The 17,510-nt window shown below is 45.9% G+C and overlaps 1 protein-coding gene across 3 annotated transcripts in view; it reads left to right on the top strand.

The window, feature by feature from the left end:
- Positions 1 to 16,652, top strand: part of ARMC9 (armadillo repeat containing 9) — a 137,321-nt gene extending 120,669 nt beyond the window's left edge. Inside the window, exon 25 of one of the 3 annotated variants that reach the window (XM_050963799.1) lies at positions 16,177 to 16,652. In XM_050963799.1, coding sequence (XP_050819756.1) covers positions 16,177 to 16,390 — 214 coding nt within the window. In that variant the 3' untranslated portion in view covers positions 16,391 to 16,652. Of the gene's footprint in view, positions 1 to 3,079; positions 3,138 to 6,988; positions 7,468 to 16,176 lie in introns of those variants that run through there. The other 2 variants (XM_050963801.1, XM_050963802.1) reach the window with 2 other exon arrangements.
- Positions 16,653 to 17,510: the final 858 nt, after the last annotated feature.

Below are 17,510 nucleotides of genomic sequence, written 5' to 3'. Positions count from 1 at the left end.
AGTGCTTTCCAGTAGGGAGCTATTCAGCAGCCTTCCCTGAGGGCACCAGCCCCTTGTGGAGCTCTCATCCTCGTCCATTGAATGAATAATCCTCTTTCTCACCTGGAATGAAGAACTGTTTTCTCCTTGTGAGCCCCTGAGCCAGTCCTGAGCAAAACACATCCCTCCGAAGTGTGCACCTGGGTATCCTTTCTTGACCCTTTGTCACCCTCTGTGACATTCCTTACCTCTGACTTTAAACAATTATCTGTTACATCTTCTTGTGAAATCTTAGCAGGAACCTGTTTTCTCAAAATAGACTTGAGCTGTTCTTCAGTAAATGTAAAGTGGAGGGTGAGAGGGCCAATCACTGAATAAGAACTAGAGCAGTTACTCCAGCATTGATTTATGATGCAGAAATTGTTTTGTTCATTCTTTTAAATGTAGCAGTGATCAGGAAACACTGCAATAGCCACCGGGATTGGCTTTTCAGTAACATCCCCTCACGTGTCAGCACCGATGGAAACAAAAACAAGAAGCCCTCTTCCAAATCCCAAACTGTCTGGCTGCTGATTGGGGGAAGGTAGTGGGACAGCCAGTGCTTTTTCACTTTTTTACATGTTCACTTTTCAAAACTAAACATTGGGGCAGGTGGGGAGTTGAGGCCTTTTGTGCTGGGATTGCTGTATGTGAGGAAAGCAAGCCGAAAACCTTAGACATGATAAAGCAACACTTATGGGAGCATTTGCAAATTAGAATGAACCTTGTGGTGGTTTGAATGACCCACTGCCTTTGAAGCAAAAATGTCATCGCTTTCCCATAGGAAAGGAATGGTTGCATTGTCATTGATGGTTTATATTGAACAGTAAGGAAGTTTTACACTTGGATTTAGACCTTGGGTGGCAAATTTCAGCCTAGGGTGATATTAACCAGTCAGGGTCAGTTCTTAATTGGTTTAAATTGTCATTAGGTCCACTGAGCACAGTGAAACGTACCAATTTACTGCAAATGGGGCTCTAACCCCTGAGTAACAAACCCAAACCCTTGGAAATTAGATTTCATTTTGGAATTGAGCAAATGCTGATGAGTTTGAAATATTGCAGTTTACAAAGACCAGATCACTTTGTAATTTTAATTTGTCCACAAGAAGGGTAAAGTAGTCCGGAAAACAGTAGTTCTTACGTAGTTCCATGTCTGCATAGGACCAAAAGTGGTTGTGGGTCCTCTTTGACCTCTGTCTTCTATCATTTTAAAACTTTCTTTTAAAAGTGCCAGAGAAAAAACTCGGGGGGGTGGGAGGGGAATCCAACTCCTTATGCAGATCTCCCCATCCTGACTTGGGAGAGGCAAACGCCTTTAGGTGAAAATTCCTGCTGATTCCTAAGAAGGCCACAACAGACAGAATATTAACATCCGAAGGGTGGCTCTGTGGAGGTTTGATGGAGACAAGTGTTAGGGTATGGCTACACTTGAAATTTCAAAGTGCTGCCGCGGCAGCGCTTTGAAGTGTGAGTGTAGTCAGAGCGCCAGCGCTGGGAGAGAAACCACACGTAAACCACATCCCTTACGGGTATAGCTTGCAGCGCTGGGAGCTGTGCTCCCAGCGCTGCAGCACTGATTACACTGGTACTTTACAGCGCTGTATCTTGCAGCGCTCAGGGGGGTGTTTTTTCACACCCCTGAGCGTGAACGTTGCAGCGCTGTAAAGTACCAGTGTAGCCGTGGCCTCAGTCTAGTTAGCTTTGCTTTTTCCTCTTAAGCATTGTCTTTTTCCAATGTAAAATCTCAAGACTACTTGTTATAAATGGGGTGCTAGGTATGCATATTTGCATTTCCTGATATCCAGAATTCCTTTTCCATTCAGTTTTTTTTTTTAAATTATACAGCAGTGCTGGTGTTTACCTTAGAATGGACCTGCTTCTGTGAGATGTGAGCAGCTTTTGTGAAGGGTGGAGTGCTCTCTATTTTAGTAAACTTAACAGGCCCGATCCTTTGCTGGTACATAAATCTAGTGTAATGCCTTTGAATTTTTAACAATGAGGCAATTAACATTGGAACAACTTACCCAGGGGTGTGGTAGATTCTCCATCACTGGGGACTTTTAAGTAAAGATTGGATGTCTTCCTAAGATACACTGTTTGCGCAGTGCTGTTGTAGATGTGTTGGTCCTAGGAGAGTGGAGAGACAGGATGGGTGAGGTAATGTCTTTTATTTGGATCTACTACTGTTGGTGAAAGAGACAAGCTTTGATCTTAATTCTGTGTAAGCTTAAAAGCTTGTCTCTCACCAGCAGACGTTAGTCCAGTAAAAGATATCACCGCACGCATCTTGTGTCTCTCAAAGATGTACTGTAGTTCAAACAAAAAGTAACTCTCAGTCGTAAGGCCTGCGTTGTGCAGGAGGTCAGACTCCGGTCCTTTCCAGCTTGGAATCTATGACAGTCAATGGAGTTGTGCTGACTTACACCAACTGAGGGTCACGATAAATTGAGGGCGCAGAGCACCTTGCGGAATTGGACCCAAATCAACAAGCCGGGGGGGGAGACATAGTTCTTACTTACAGGGGCCTTTACAAGTGAGGACTCTATGGAATTCCCCCCTTTGAGCCACTAGACATGTTGGAGTGTCAATCTATAATTTGCAGACTTTACCAGACTGTTTTGGGGCTACCCTCAGTCCACCGAAGTAATCGATTAGATCTGACAATTTTCCATCGCCTTTTGCAATGAAACGAACCATGTGTGGGTGTTTAAACTAAATTCTCAGCAATGCAATTCCTATTAAAGGCTGATAAAGGACCTTTTTTCCATGGAAAAATAGGAATGTCAATCATGCAGGCAGAGCTTTTTCAGTCTCATAAGTGTAAGTTTTGCTGTTGATGAAGGGTTACAAGTAGTCGGACAGTAAAAGAGGAAACAGGATAACATGCATGCAATAAATTCTGCACCTCATGCCTAAAGGAAGTTAGTCACTTTCACACGCTCTTGAAAGACTGCTGGTTGGTAAAACATGCCCACAATAAATCCATAATCAGAGCAGTGGAGAATACCCTGTTTGAATGCTTCATTGCTTACTTAAACCAGCTGTATTCGTGCTTACAGGAAGCTAATACAGGAGTTCCACACATCAAAAGAGGAAAGCTTTCTGGGATCAAAAGGCTGTGAGGCTACTTCAAGTTATAGCTTCGGCCTAATTTTAACTTTAGAGTGAGTGTGTGTATCTGTGTGTGTAGATATACAATAAAAACTGTGTGTCTGTAATGTTTAAATTCTGCATGGAGGGCTTCTGGATTTATGCTTGTTTTGAAAACAGCTGTTCACCTCTGAATCGATAGTCTTAATTCATTTTGTTGGTTTGCTTGGTCAGTTTCTGTTTGTTTGTTTTTACATTTCCCTGCATTTCACAGTTGAGAGAACCACTTTCCCTGCTGTGTTTTGCACCACCTGTGTGACAAACACTCCCCCCTTTTATTTAGCTGTTAAGCCAGATCTGCAAGTCAGCCTAGCTATTGTGCTCTCCGGTTTGAAAACTTCACACCCAGAGTGCCACAGTTAAGCCAACCTAGTCCTCCATGTAGCCAGAGCCGGGTGGACAGAAGAATTCTTCCATTGACCTAGTTACTGCCACTTGGGAAGGTGGATTACATGTATTGCCAAAAAACACCCTTCCATCACTGTAGGAAGTATTTACACTATGACACTACTGCTGTAGCTGTGCCACTGTAGACATGCCCTTAGTCGCTGTAGCAGTGAAGTGAAGTGAAGCACCAGCAGGTGGAATTTGCACACTGGTTTTGGTAGATCAGTGGGGCAGTTCTGGGCCATTGTACTGCGAGCTGTTTATGGCACGAATTTGTTGTCAGGGAGGTTATTTTCTTGGTAGCAGGATGGTGGATTTAAAAATTAGAGGAATAATGAGAATTTGGGGGCATGTTCTTTGCTGCCTATATTTTGGGCCTTTAGCTCCCATCCTGCTGACTTTTTTTTATTCTGAAGCAACGTGACAGGGAACATTCCACAACAGGTTATACTGTACGTCATAGCATTGAGTGCAGTGTGCGGATGAAGGAAGTGCCACATTGTCTTTACAGACATGCAGACTTCCTCAACACTGATACTTACTGAACAGAAACTTGATTAACTCTGCCCCCACCCAATCCCCATTCTCTGTTTATAGGGGCCTGTCTTCACTGGAAACGTTTAAATGCGGCCGTGTAGTCACGGCAGAGCACTGGGAGAGAACCAGCGCTATAAAAAAGCCCACCTGGTGCACTGTCTACACTGCCACTTTACAGCACTGAAACTTGCAGCGCTCAGGGGGTGTTTTTTCACACCTCTGAGCGAGAAAGTTGCAGCGCTGTAAAGTGCCAGTGTAGACAAGGCCTAATTGTATGTTTCAAAGGGACTTTGGCTTAAGGGATTTTGGTGGCGTGGAGGTGGCGGAAACTCTTTGTGTGTTTTGGCCCACTGAAAACAAATACAATCTGATGATTCAAGCCAAAGTGTCTTGTTTCAAATCTAAGTTGTGGCAGCAGGCTGAAAAAGAAGCAGCAGCAGCAAGCCTTTGCTGTGTCTCTGCTCCCCTGAACATCACTTTAAAGTCTGCCCGTGCAACTGATTTGCTTCCTGCCCTTGCTGGGCTGTGGATGATAATCAGCCATTGCCACACTCCTCTTTGCTGTGGACCTGCAGCCCTCGGAGACTGGCCGATGAAGTGTTGTATGTTGAGGCATCCAGTCTCCATGGGTCACCTGCTGTATTGAAAAAGAAGAGTGCCCACCATCTATTTCACTGTGTTCATTAAATATGCCTAGTAAGTTGTCAGGTGGTCCAGGATTACAGTTATTGTCTAGTCAGGCTCTTGTATTGTGCCTCTCATCATTGTTATCTTGATTGCCTTCCTGAGGGTTGTTAAGAGATGGGGCAGGGGGAATGAATTGTAACAGATACGTGGTCTGTGCAGAGATTCATTTTAAATATAATCATTAAACCGTGGAAGTGAGCCCTCCATCCTTGCAACCCAGAGCAGAATTGAAGCTCAGACAGAGCTTTACACTTCTACCCTGATCAGAAGCCTAGGAATTGCCCTTCCTGATCAGACCAATGGCTCATCTAGTGAAGTGTCCTGTTAGTGGTCAGTACCTGATACTCCAAATGAAGATTTTTTCCAAATGCCAGGATGTTAATGATTGTTTTATGCCCCAAAGCATGAGGGTTTGTGTTTCTTATACATCCAAATTCAAACTCTTTTCCTTTAAGGGTCTCATGCCTTCCAAACTTTGGTCTGATGGGCACATTCTAGGGTGTCAGAAAAGTTTGTTACTTCCTTCTACATGTTCCACATTCCACCAGCACTTCTTGCATGTGTCCCAAGTTTGCACAATTCCAGAGTATTGATTTACACCCATGAATGTAAAAATCCTAAGGCACGAAAGGTAAACGTGAGGAAATCCACTTGTCACCATGAGATGCCTCCTTTGTGTTTATGGAGTAGAAACACTGCTCTGTTACGATTATCAATAAATGTACACTACACAATTCTAGGGAATGTAAATTGTTCTATCCACTATGAGGCCTGACTTATATGAAGATGTATTTAAATAAAAAAATGACTTGCACATTGTCTTGAAGTTTTTTATCTTAAAAAGGACAGACACTTTTCATTTGATTTGTTATTTAGTGACAATACCTACGATAATTTAATTTATAATACTGCTGAATAAAGGGAATGAAGCCTTAGCAGATAAATAATCATGAGGATTATTATTGACAATAATACTTCACTTGGAAATGTCTGGAAGAATATTCGTTCATTAGGAAGAATTGTAACACATTTTAGACTGTAGCCTAAATGATAGACTTCAAATGGGAACTGAATGCTCAGCGCCTCTAAACATCAGATCACTTATTTAGGGACCTAAACAGGTGGAGGTGGCTATTTTTACACATCCTAATTTGAAAATTTTGGTCTTTGTACAGACAGGCATCATTTCACACACCAGTGAAATACAGCCACTTCTGGGGCAAGAGGGAAGTAGCCAGAAACACAACTAGCACACAGCCGCCTGTGTAATAGTCAAGGCAGAGGAAATTTTAGCCAGGACATGGGAATGAATCTCTACTTTTTCTTTCTAAGTGGCCTGGGATCTTTAGTAGTGTGGAGTGGGCACTATTTGAAAAATCCACATGCAGCAAACTGTGTGGAACTCAGTTATATCTACTGAGGATGTCTGGTGGGGTGAGTTCATGTGGGCAGGGGTTCCAAAGGGGTGAGGAATTTCAAACCTGGGAGTCATTAAGCAATAATAATCATAAGGCCTCTGACTGACTGTTTCCATGGAGTAAGGTCTTTGAGAATTTTATCAAATTACTTCAAATTAAATTTAAGTCTTTCCTGTATGGGAAGAAAAAGTGTCAGTGCTGGTCCCAGTGGTTGCTTCTAAATACAATTTGCAGTTAGACTACTAAGCGTTCTCTGTGGATTCGACTCCAAGACAGTTATCTTTCAGCCAGTGGTGATGTGTGCAGGCAAAGCCTTAACACTGGAGAGGGTGCATTGTAAAACACACTCAATATACAATCTATGCATACGTTGCATTGGGTATATGAAGCATCAGAGAAGAAATAGTGTCATCTGAGGATGCATTGCCCTCATAAATCACAACAGTGGGGACTGATTTGTCACCACAGCCCAAGATAGAATTCTATTGTATTGTTGGACCTCTGCAATGCTGGTGTTCGAGATGTTTTTCCTGGCTGATGGAAAAGGAGGGCAACAAAAAACAACTGGTAATGGTAAGTAATTCTTCCCTTACTATGTGGCTGTTATTTGTTCTGAAAGTAAATGTGCGTGTGCACACTCATGCACCGGAAGTGTATGTAAAAATGCATTGGTAGTGGTGTCCTGCTACTGTATGTCTCTTAATGGTCCTCTCAATTCCTCTGAGGCTACCGTTATCTAATAGTAACCTATCCCCATATTCTTCCCTTCCCCCTCCCTCACTTCTTCAGCCTGAGAAGCACAAGGACATCCGGTGTGAGCAAGTGCTGCTGGGACCAGCTTGTTGGTGAGATAACTCCGAGCCGACCTGAGGACGGGATGTGAGTCCTGCTGGAGACAGCAGCACTGTGCTGGATTTGGGCCCTGGTCCAAGACCTTAACTGAAACCTGGCAGGTCGGTCGACCTTGGCAAAGGCAGAAGGCTTCCTGAGAACAACCCGCTGTTTTGTGAATGTCCGCGCATTCGTTGGCTTTTGGAATTCATCTCAGTAGCAGGAAACAGGACTGTTAGCGCTCATGGAAAGGCCCTGAAATCTTTACCAGGTAGCTCCTCTCACTAGGCTCCCCCTCCATTCCCCCCGGGCCCAACTGCTTCATAGCTGGGCTGTTGCTTTCAGTGAAATCCTTACCATGAAGCTGTGGCCCTTTTTACTTAAATTTAGTCACCAGTGGAGCATCTCAGCCTAGAAAGCAGATGACGTGTTGTTGACTTTTTGTAGCTTCCCTGCAAACCCCATGTATGTGCATTTCTCTGCATTTTCCCTGCCGTTGCATATGGCTCCCTCTTCAGCGCTGAGTATCACTGATCCTCATCGGTTTTCTTGGGGCAAAATGGAGCCTTCCTGATTGTCCGTCCATCCATCGTCTTCCTCATCCAGCCCCCAGCTCCAGCCCAAGTGAGGAAGTGAGATCTGGGAAAAATGGGACTTGATGACGCTAACTCTGCTTGGACGGGATCTCTTCTTTCCTCAAGCCCCAAATAACCTGGACCATGACCTGATGACCTGGCCCAGCTTGCCAGGCCAAAAGTCAAACTGAACATTTCCACCTCTTACCCTCCTACCCCCAAATTAAAAGTGATTTTATTTTATTTTAAATAATTGTAAATAATGTGAATCTGAACGGAGGGGCCATGTGGTCTCTTAGTCATGTCAGTTTTGCGATACGCTAGAGATCAGACTATGAGATTTGGCTCTGGGTCTCCAAAACCCCAATAACGTTTGCTCTTAATAATTTTCCGCATAAGGTCAAAATCCCCTAGTAGCTAAATGGGCATCACACACATCACAATTTAAGACCATTCTTTACAGGGGAAGGGTGGAACCACACAAAAATCTCTCTCTCTCTCTTTCTGATGGGGGTCATTACCACAGTGTTTCTGAAACATTTCCATCTGCGAAGATGGAGCCGCTCTCTGTACTCACATTATGTGCAGTCTGGCTATTTGACAGAGGCTGGTGCTGAGCAAATCACTGCTCCCACTGAAATCAGTAAAAGTTGCTGGTGTCTAAAATCTCTGGCTCGCTATCTGTGATATCTAAAGCCGAAGCCAGCACATAATACCTTCATTGAAAGGAGGTGTCAGTGTAGCTTATGCAACTGTTTACCACTGGTAACGTTTGAAAAGGTGGTTGCAACAGTTAGACATTGCTTCCACCTGCAGACTGTCTGCCAGTTGGTTTTCAAGAACCAGTGTCCTGCTTTGTTCCTGGCTAATGATTTACTGTTGCTGCTGTTATTAATATTCCAGTAGCAACTAGAGGCCCCAACTGAGATCAGGGCACCATTGTTCTGAGTGCTGTGTGAACACCGAGGGAAAGGCAGTCCCGGCCCCAAAGCTCACAATCTAAATAGGCAAGTCAAAGGGTGGGAGGGGAAACTGAGGCACAGAAAGTGGGGTATTGACTTGTCCAAGAGAACCCAGCAAGTCAGTGACAGAGGCCAGGTCTCCTGAGTGTCAGACCAGTGCCTTAGCCATTGGACCATGCTGCCTTTCCGGTTGATCCGTCTGTCAGAATGTAAGACTCTTTTCCTCTTTCATCATCCCACCTGGCACTCCTGCTTCTGCACTATTTGTTTTGATCAGAGCAAATTCATGCCAGGGCATGTGCTTCTGTTCAGTCAGGTGCAGGCAGAAGAGAAGTTGCTCTCTGCCTGTCAGATCCTGCAGTTAAGGCTGGATTTTCGCAAGTGCTCACTGTTTTTAATGGGAGCTTCTGGGTGCTGAGCTCCTGTAAAAATCTGGCACTTGGTTCTGTAGTGGAATCTTTGCTGAGTGCCTCCTTCTTGTTAGTTTCCTGCCTCCACTTCACTCCTCCTCTCACCTTAATGGTGGGAATCTTTCTAGGGAGCTGCATCATGCTGATGTGCCCAGCCCCTCGGCTATGGATCTACGATTTCTGCACTAGAGTGGTGTACTTAGTGTGTCATTACCCCACGTGCATCCCAGCTCACACCTATTTCACAACAGGGCTGAGATCTGAAGTTGAACCCTGTGTCGTCATACGTAACTAACACTTTTCTATTTCAAGACAGAATTGTGTAAGATTCTCCCCCCCACACTCCTCCTATTCATTCCTTTATTGTGTTTCTGAAGAGATAGGAATCTCTCATTAGCCTTTGTTAATCTCTGACGCCAGCATTTGATTGAAAGTCATTTCCAGCACCTGCTTCGAGTCACTGAATATTGTTTCTAATGCCTTGAGAAATACTTGGCAGTTCAATCATTAACCTTAAAATGATACATCCATGGGGCAATGGCTGAGGGAGACCTTAGCAATTAGACACTAGCCTAAGAATGACCATAGACAATGTAGTTTCATAGATTCCAAGCCAGAAGGGACCATGGTGAACATCTAGTTCAGTGGTTCTCGAACTTCTGTACTGGTGACCCCCTTCACACAACAAGCCTCTGAGTGCGACCCCCTCCCCACTTATAAATTAAAAACACCTTTTTATATATTTAACACCATTATAAATGCTGGAGGCAAAGCATGGTTTGAAGTGGAGGCTGACAGCTCGCAACCCCCGCCATGTAATAACCTTACGACCATCTGAGGAGTCCTAGGGTGACCAGATGTCCTGGTTTTATAGGGACAATCCCGATTTTTGGGTCTTTTTCTTATATAGGCTCCTATTACTCCCACTCCGTCCCATTTTTCACATTTGCTGTCTGGTTGCTTTAAGGGGTCCCGACCCCCAGTTTGAGAACCCCTGATCTAGTCTGACCTCTGTAGAATACAGGCCAGACAACTTCCCTCAAATAATTCCTGGAGCAGAGTTTTTAGAAAAGCATCCAATTGTGATTTAAAAACTGGAGAATTTGCCACGACCATTGGTAAATTGTTCCAGCGGTTAATGACGTTCTCTGTTAAAAAAGGTACATCTTATTTCTGGTCCAAATTTGTCTAGCTTCAACTTCCAGCAGTTAAATCTAGCAGAGAAAGGTCTAACACTATCCAAGAGCCCATTATTATCGGTTCCGCAGGGAGATACTTAGCCTGGGATCAAGTCCCCACCTTAACTTCTTTGTTAAGCTAAACAGATTCAGCTCTTTGAGTCTCTCACTGGAAGTCATGTTGGCTAAACCTGGGACCCGTGGCACATATCCATGCGTGTGGTATCATTGCAGTGTTTGCTCCCCTACTTCTCGCTCTGGCACAATCTTGCTTATTTCTTTCTCCCTAATCACCTGTTACCTTGTCAGGTGAGTCATAAAGTCAAACGACTGTCTTTTCTTTGCTGTGACACTAATTGGCACGGCTAGCTGGCATGGCTAGCGATGCCATTTGCCAATGCAAAGAACGCTGGCACTGCCTTGAGAATGACCTTCCTCTGCTCTGAGGGTGTATTATGTACCTGGAATGCATTGTGTCCTTGCTAGAAAATCAGGTCCTAGGAGCAGGGGGAAATGCCATCCCCTATTTGTACAATGCAGGGCGTGTGCTGAGGGTGCTCAGTAAATAATGCAGGGGGTTTGTCAGTCCTGCGCTGTTGGGGACAGATGGTTTTCAGCATGATTGAAGGAGATGGATGGGTGGCAGCAGAGTCTACTGAAATGTGAACTGGCGCAGTAGCTCTCTGGGTCGCTGAGTGCAAGCAGTGGAGGGCCCTGGGGTAAAAAAAAAAAGAAATAAATTTTACACTGACTCAGCCTCTTTCAGCAGGGCCCTGAGAGGACATGTCTTCATTGACTCTGAGAACCAGGAGTTATCACTTCTCCAAGTCCTGCTGCACTGTGACCGGCAGCACAGCTGATGGTGCCCCTCCATTTCTAGTCAGGCCTCCAAAACTCATCTCTAACCCCCTGAGCAATTCAAACAGCAGATGTGAAAGGGACCTCATCCAGCACCTCTGAACAGAGCCCAGGGCCCTCTGGTGTTTCCATTCTCTGAGGAAAGCTGGGGCAGCCTTTCAGTCTGCCATTCAGCATCTTGAGGGGAAGGGGGAGGATTCATTTCCTTGTTCATTTTGTCCTATGGTTGGGGAGAAACCAAGAAAAAAACAAGTCAAAAAGAAACATCAGTGGAAAAAAACTTTCCAGCAAAGTTCAACAGAAAAATGTTTCCCCTATTCCATCAACTCTTGTCTGTTCAGTCTTCTATCTATCCTTGTGTTTCCTGTTTTGCTGGAGGGCTGGCATATGTTCTTCAGCCCTGAGTTGCAGGGGCAGAGTATTGAAGAGAGTTTTTCTCCTGAATCTTTTGGCAGGAGTTGACGCTAAAACAAGGACAAGTTTGTCTAAACCTTCCTTCACTCACAGTCACTCCGTTTTCAATCTCTTGCTGTGCCGCTGTCTCACTAGTTCTCCAGTCCTCCACAGAGACCTCCAGCTCTCAACAAAAAGAAAAAAAAAGGAAAGTCAAAAGACCAAATTCCTATCTGAATGGCTTATCTGCATGGAAGTTAAGCTTAAAATGGTATGTTAAACCGATGTAAACTCTCTTATATTGGTTTAAAAATGATTATATTGGTTTAGCTTGCACATCTATGAATTTACATGCATAAGACTGCTGTAAAGTAGATTGCAAGCAACATAAGTGCCTACACACAAAAATAAACTTGTTTAATTTAACCAGTATAAAATCACACTTTTCGTTTTATGGTACAACTTTGTGTGTAGACCAGGCCTAAGAAGCAAACAGAATAGTAATCTTGAAACACATAGAATATTAGGGTTGGAAGAGACCTCAGGAGGTCATTTAGTCCAACTCCCTACTCAAAGCAGGATCAACCTCCAACTAAATCATCCCAGCCAGGGCGTTATCAAGCCTGACCTAAAAAACCTCTAAGGAAGGAGATTCCACCACCTCTGTAGGTAACCCATTCCAGTGCTTCACCACCCTCCTAGTGAAATAGTGTTTCCTAATATCCAACCTAGACCTCCCCCAGTGCAACTTGAGACCATTGCTTCTTGTTCTGTCATCTGCCACGACTGAGAACAGCCGAGTTCCATCCTCTTTGGAACCCCCTTTCAGGTAGTTGAAGGCTGCTATCAAGTCCCCCCTCACTCTTCTGCAGACTAAATAAGCCCAGTTCCCTCAGCCTCTCCCCATAAGTCATGTGCCCCAGCCCCCCAATAAGAACATAAGAACAGCCATACTGGGTCAGACCAAAGGTCCATCCAGCCCAGTATCCTGTCTACCGACTGTGACCAATGCCAGGTGCCCCAGAGGGAGTGAACATAACAGGCAATGATCAAGTGATCTCTCTCCTGCCATCCATCTCCATCCTCTGACAAACAGAGGCTAGGGACACCATTCCTTACCCATCCTGGCTAATAGCCATTTATGGACTTAACCTCCATGAATTTATCCAGTTCTCTTTTAAACCCTGTTATAGTCCTAGCCTTCACAACCTCCTCAGGCATCTCTCCAATTTATCCACATCCCTTCTGTAGTGGGGGGACCAAAACTGGACGCAATACTCCAGGTGTGGCCTCACCAGTGCCGAATAGAGGGAAATAATTAGTTCCCTCGATCTGCTGGCAATGCCCCTACATGCCTGACGCTCTCCCTCTCCCCCCACCCCCCAGTCCTTCTTTTTAAATCATAAAAAAGCCAGGAAGAGCGCAAACACTTCCCCCCCTCCTTTTTTTTTGCTGGTCACTTTTAAGTAGAGGGCAGATGACATGGTGAGACAATCGTCTCAAATGCAAATGCTCCTTTCAAATGCAATAGGTTAAAATGGCGCCAGGCAACCTGTGCATGGCCTGGCACCTGGCTGTGTGACTGGATGTGATGACGCTGGGATCCTTTCTGTACACTGGGAGGATATGTGAACTGTGCCTTGTAAATCTGGAACAGGAAGCCAGGGGGATGGGAAAGATTCTAGGCACACAAGCCCTGCGCAAAAGCAGATAGTGACGTAGTGGGAGGGATAATCCTGTTTTAATAAATCCTTGTTCTACTAAAGATCCTTGTTCTGTGTTCGAAGAAAGCGACTCTTTCAGGGATCCAGCGTTGGAATCCTGTCCAGGCTGGTGCTTGTGTAACTTGTATCGCTCCTGGGGGTGATTTATGCCAACGTGAGCTGTAGTGGAAACATAGCCTCTATGTTATGACTGCAGTATGGCCAACCCCACAGGTTCGAAACTCCTAAGCCAGACCCTGGCAAATCAGGAGACTGGCTTAAAAATCATGACATTTCTAGAATCACTGAGGTTGGCTCCTGTCTATTTGCCTTCTGATTCTTAAGTTTAAGGATCATATTTTCAAGCTTTTATTTCTGACCACGGGGGCTAGAAACTTCCTTTTCTTTTGTAATGAAAACTGCGAGTGTCATGTAATCACCAGGAGTTGGGGCTTTCAGAAAGAAACCCAAATAGCATGAGACTGGTGGTCGAATCGCAAGAGTTCACAGCACTGTGTCTGTGTAAGCATAGCCGCTGTTTTGTCCCTTCGTGTTAGCTATCCTCAGGTAAATAGACTAGCCCGAAAGCCAGACCCCCAGGTGGCGTAAATCAACATCCTCCTCTGAAGTCAGTGGCTCTATGCTTGTGGTTCTCAAACGTTTGTACCGCTGACCCACTTCACGCAGCAAGCCTCTGAGTGCAAATCACCTCCCCCCATAAATTAAAAACACTTATTTCTATATTTAACACCATTAAAAATGCTGGCAGCAAAGTGGGGGTTGGGGTGGAGGCTGACAACTCGCGACCCCCCCATGTAAGAACCTTGTGACACCCTGAGGGGTCCCGACCCCCAGTTTGAGGACCCCTGATCAATGCTGATTTACACTAGCTGGGAACCTGGCCCTTCCACTGTACCCATTCCTTTGTATGTAACTCATTCGAGAATGCTGGGACTGCATAAGCTCCAGGGTATGACTTTTTCCCTTCCTCAGCCAACTGGAGAGGAAAGGATACAACAGAACTGCAGAGGAGGACGCGTGTCTGGGGAAACAGTTCATTTTTGCTCACCAGGTAGTTGACAGAACCTCTGATAATTCTTGGGGTTCAGCAGAAATCCTGAGGCCTGTTGCCTGGGGATTGTTGAAATGATACAAGGCACATGGGAGCTTTTCCTTTCCAAAGGGCTGCTTGGTCTCTCAGTCAGAGAAATCCCTTAGCTGAGCTGGAAATTACTTCCAGAGGGGAGTGGGTTAAAGCAGGTGCTGGCTGGCAGGGTTAACAGGGAATCCATCCTCTGCAGCCCTGTATTCCAGAGTTACAGGAATACAGAGTACTTGTGGCACCTTAGAGACTAACAAATTTATTTGAGCAAAAGCTTTTGTGGGCTACATGAACTGTGTCTTGGCGGAACCACCTGGGGCTCAGTGATTGGCGTGTGGTGAGGAACCTGCCTCAGGGGGCTCTGTGGTTGGCATGTGGCGTGGGACCTGACCCCAGGGGTGGGGGGGCTCTGTGGCTGGTATGTGGCATGGGATCTAAACCTCTGGCGAGGGGGGGGGCTCTATCCCTGGCATGTGGTGAGGGATCCGATCCCGGGGGGGGGGGTGTCTCTGTGGCTGGCATGTGGCGTGGGACCCGACCTCGGGGGGTTGGGGGGTTCTGTGGCTAGCGTGTGGTGTGCTTTCTTTTTTTTTCTCTTTTAAAATCTTGTCCATCTGCCTCTCATCCACGGTTCTTCCCACACCCTGCTCTTCATCACAGCATCCATCCTGCTCCTCCAGCCCTTCCCTCCCCCTGCCCCGTGTTCATCCCCTGTGAATCCTGCACGCTTCATTGTGTCAAACCTCTCTCTACCCAGAGATTCCCTGGGTTCTCCCCTCTCCCCCTTCAAGGTTTTCTCAAGTGAGTAAAGAACACATGCTGACGAGGGGGAAGCAGAGAAGCAATGCAGGTGAAGGCCAGCTGGTAAAATCAGCAAAGCAGGTAGCAAATACAGAATCATGGGCTGGGTGGAGCGTCGGGATCTGAATGCTTAGAGTGCGTTTCTACATCTGGGCCAATCAGAGCACTTCCTGGGCTCTTAGTTTACCATGAATAGTTGTCATCAGCTATGCAAGCTTGTGCCCATTTTTAAGCACTGTCCTTTAGGCCATTACAAAGCTTGGGAAGATCTGGCCTGTCTGATGATTTTTGAGAACACAGATGATGGCCAGGCTTCTCCTTTGAACACTGCCCATTACTGTGGGATCTCAGCGTCATTCCTTGTGGGCAAAGCCACTGCACAGCACACTGGGGCAGCTTTGTTATTCAGAACAGGGCTCAGACCAGAATCTCAGGGATGACCCCTGCAAACCAAGGGAAATGTATCCTGCTATAGCTGCTGCAGCTCTGCTCTATGGTCTTGTGATTCAGGCACTGGTCCAGAACTCAGGAGATCTGGGTTCATATCCCACCTCTGACACCAACTTCCTGTGTGTCCCTGGGCAAGTCACTAGATCTGTGTTTCGCTGTTCCCCTGTAACCTGGAGATGATCATCCTTGCGTTCTCCCCAGCTTTGTGGTCTGTTTTTCACCACGTATATGAATGGCGCCTCACACAATGGGGCCCCGATTTCAGATAGGGTTGCTAAGTGCTACTGGAGTACAAGTAATAAATAAGCAGCACGTAACCTAGCAAAGCTGCCTGAACTGCAGTTCGTATAACCCCAAATTGCCCAATTAAAGCTATTGAGTCCCATGAGATAAGGCGAATTTGTCACACCCATTTCACCCTTTCAGGAGTTTAGAAGGTCCCTGTCAGATTAAGTTTTAGAGCAGCAGCCCTGTTAGTTTGTATCCGTAAAAAGAACAGGAGTCCTTGTGGCACCTTAGAGACTAACAGATTAAAACACACATCATAACCCCCCTCCCACACACAAAAAACCAGCCACATTTCCTGCCCTCTATTAGTGTCAGCTGCTGCGATTATTGAAAATGAAAAAACTTAAAACATTTTTTTGACTTTTCACCCCTCATGCTGATTCCTTGTTGCACATTAATGACTGTCTGATTTTTCTCCCTGGTCAGTTTCACTCTACGCACTAATAGTGCCATGCTGAACATTTTGGATTGCCAAGACACCATAGCTCCCTGTCTGATTCGGCTGCATCACGTGGCAAACCCCAGGTCTTTGGAGTCCCAGGTCTGGATCCTCAGCTGGTGTACAAGGGATGCTGCTGTACTGAAGTTGGTTTATCTACACCCATTTACAGCAGCTGCGGATCTGGCCCGGAATCACTAATTCCATGAACTCATTTTGCAGCTGGCTTTAGGATCGCTTTCTGTCTTGAGGAGAAGGGGCAGTTTGTATTAGAGGCATCCCTCCATCTGCCAGCCGGGAGACGGGAAACAGAAGAGTCTGTTCTGAATTCCCAGATTCCAAAACTTGGACAGAGCCCGGTTGTTGATGATGGACCAGAGAAAGTTTGGTGAAGGAAGAAGAACAGAAAGGGAACCTGGCAGGTTTCACCTACCAGAGCCAAGAATTGTCCCATTTGGAGCATGTGATTTTATAAAATATATATATTTTACAGACTTTTGGTCTTTGCTCAAAATACTTTTATCTGTGAGATTGCAAGCTCGTTAGCTGGCTGGCTGATGCTTGCCTCAACCCAGAATGCACCAGGAGGGGCTTTGAACTCTTTGGTATAAAAGCGGCACTCTTTGGGAAAGCGCACGTGCCCTCTTGGATGGGATCCTGTTCCAAGTGAGCGAGGGCCAGGGAAGGAGTGAGTCCCTGGATTGCTGAGCTTGGTTGGGGAAAGGAGGGAAAAAGGGCTTAGTGTGAACTACATGCTTGTCTCCCCCCAGGGTCTTGTAGTCTGAAGACTAGGGCAGTGTTCTGAGCTGCCGGTGCCTGAAAGGCTGCACTGTGTGGGTTCCCGTGTGAGTCACCGAGACCGGAGTGAGATCCAGAAAGCGCCAGGAGCCAGCTCCCAGCAAGAGAAACAGAGCAGCACTGCGGGGATGGCAAGAGACGGAGCCCGAGGAAATTGCAGGGAAACAAATATCGTTAGTCTCCAGTGGAGGAAGATGGGACTAAGGGAGGCAAGGGGCATGAAGAGACTGGGAACAAATACTTTTAAGGCTCATGCTTTGGAAGGCAGCATGGTACAATGGGTAGGGCACGGGGCTGTGAATCAGGAGGCAGGGGGTTATTCTTGTTTCTGCCTCTGGTTTGCTGGGTGGTGGTGGACATGTCACTTAACCTTGCCATGCCTAAATTTCCCCAGCGATATGATGTGGGTAATGATACTTGCCTTCCTTTGTGAAGTGCTATGGACAAAAAGCCCTAAGGAGTAGTAGTAATGTGGAGACTTCTCCAGCCCTGGTGGGGGCCTGTCAGTCATGGTGTCTCCTGT

Source organism: Gopherus flavomarginatus, chromosome 8 (genome assembly GCF_025201925.1).
Source record: "Gopherus flavomarginatus isolate rGopFla2 chromosome 8, rGopFla2.mat.asm, whole genome shotgun sequence".
NCBI classification, from domain to species: Eukaryota; Metazoa; Chordata; order Testudines; family Testudinidae; genus Gopherus; species Gopherus flavomarginatus.
This window is presented reverse-complemented; position numbering and strand designations above follow the sequence as displayed.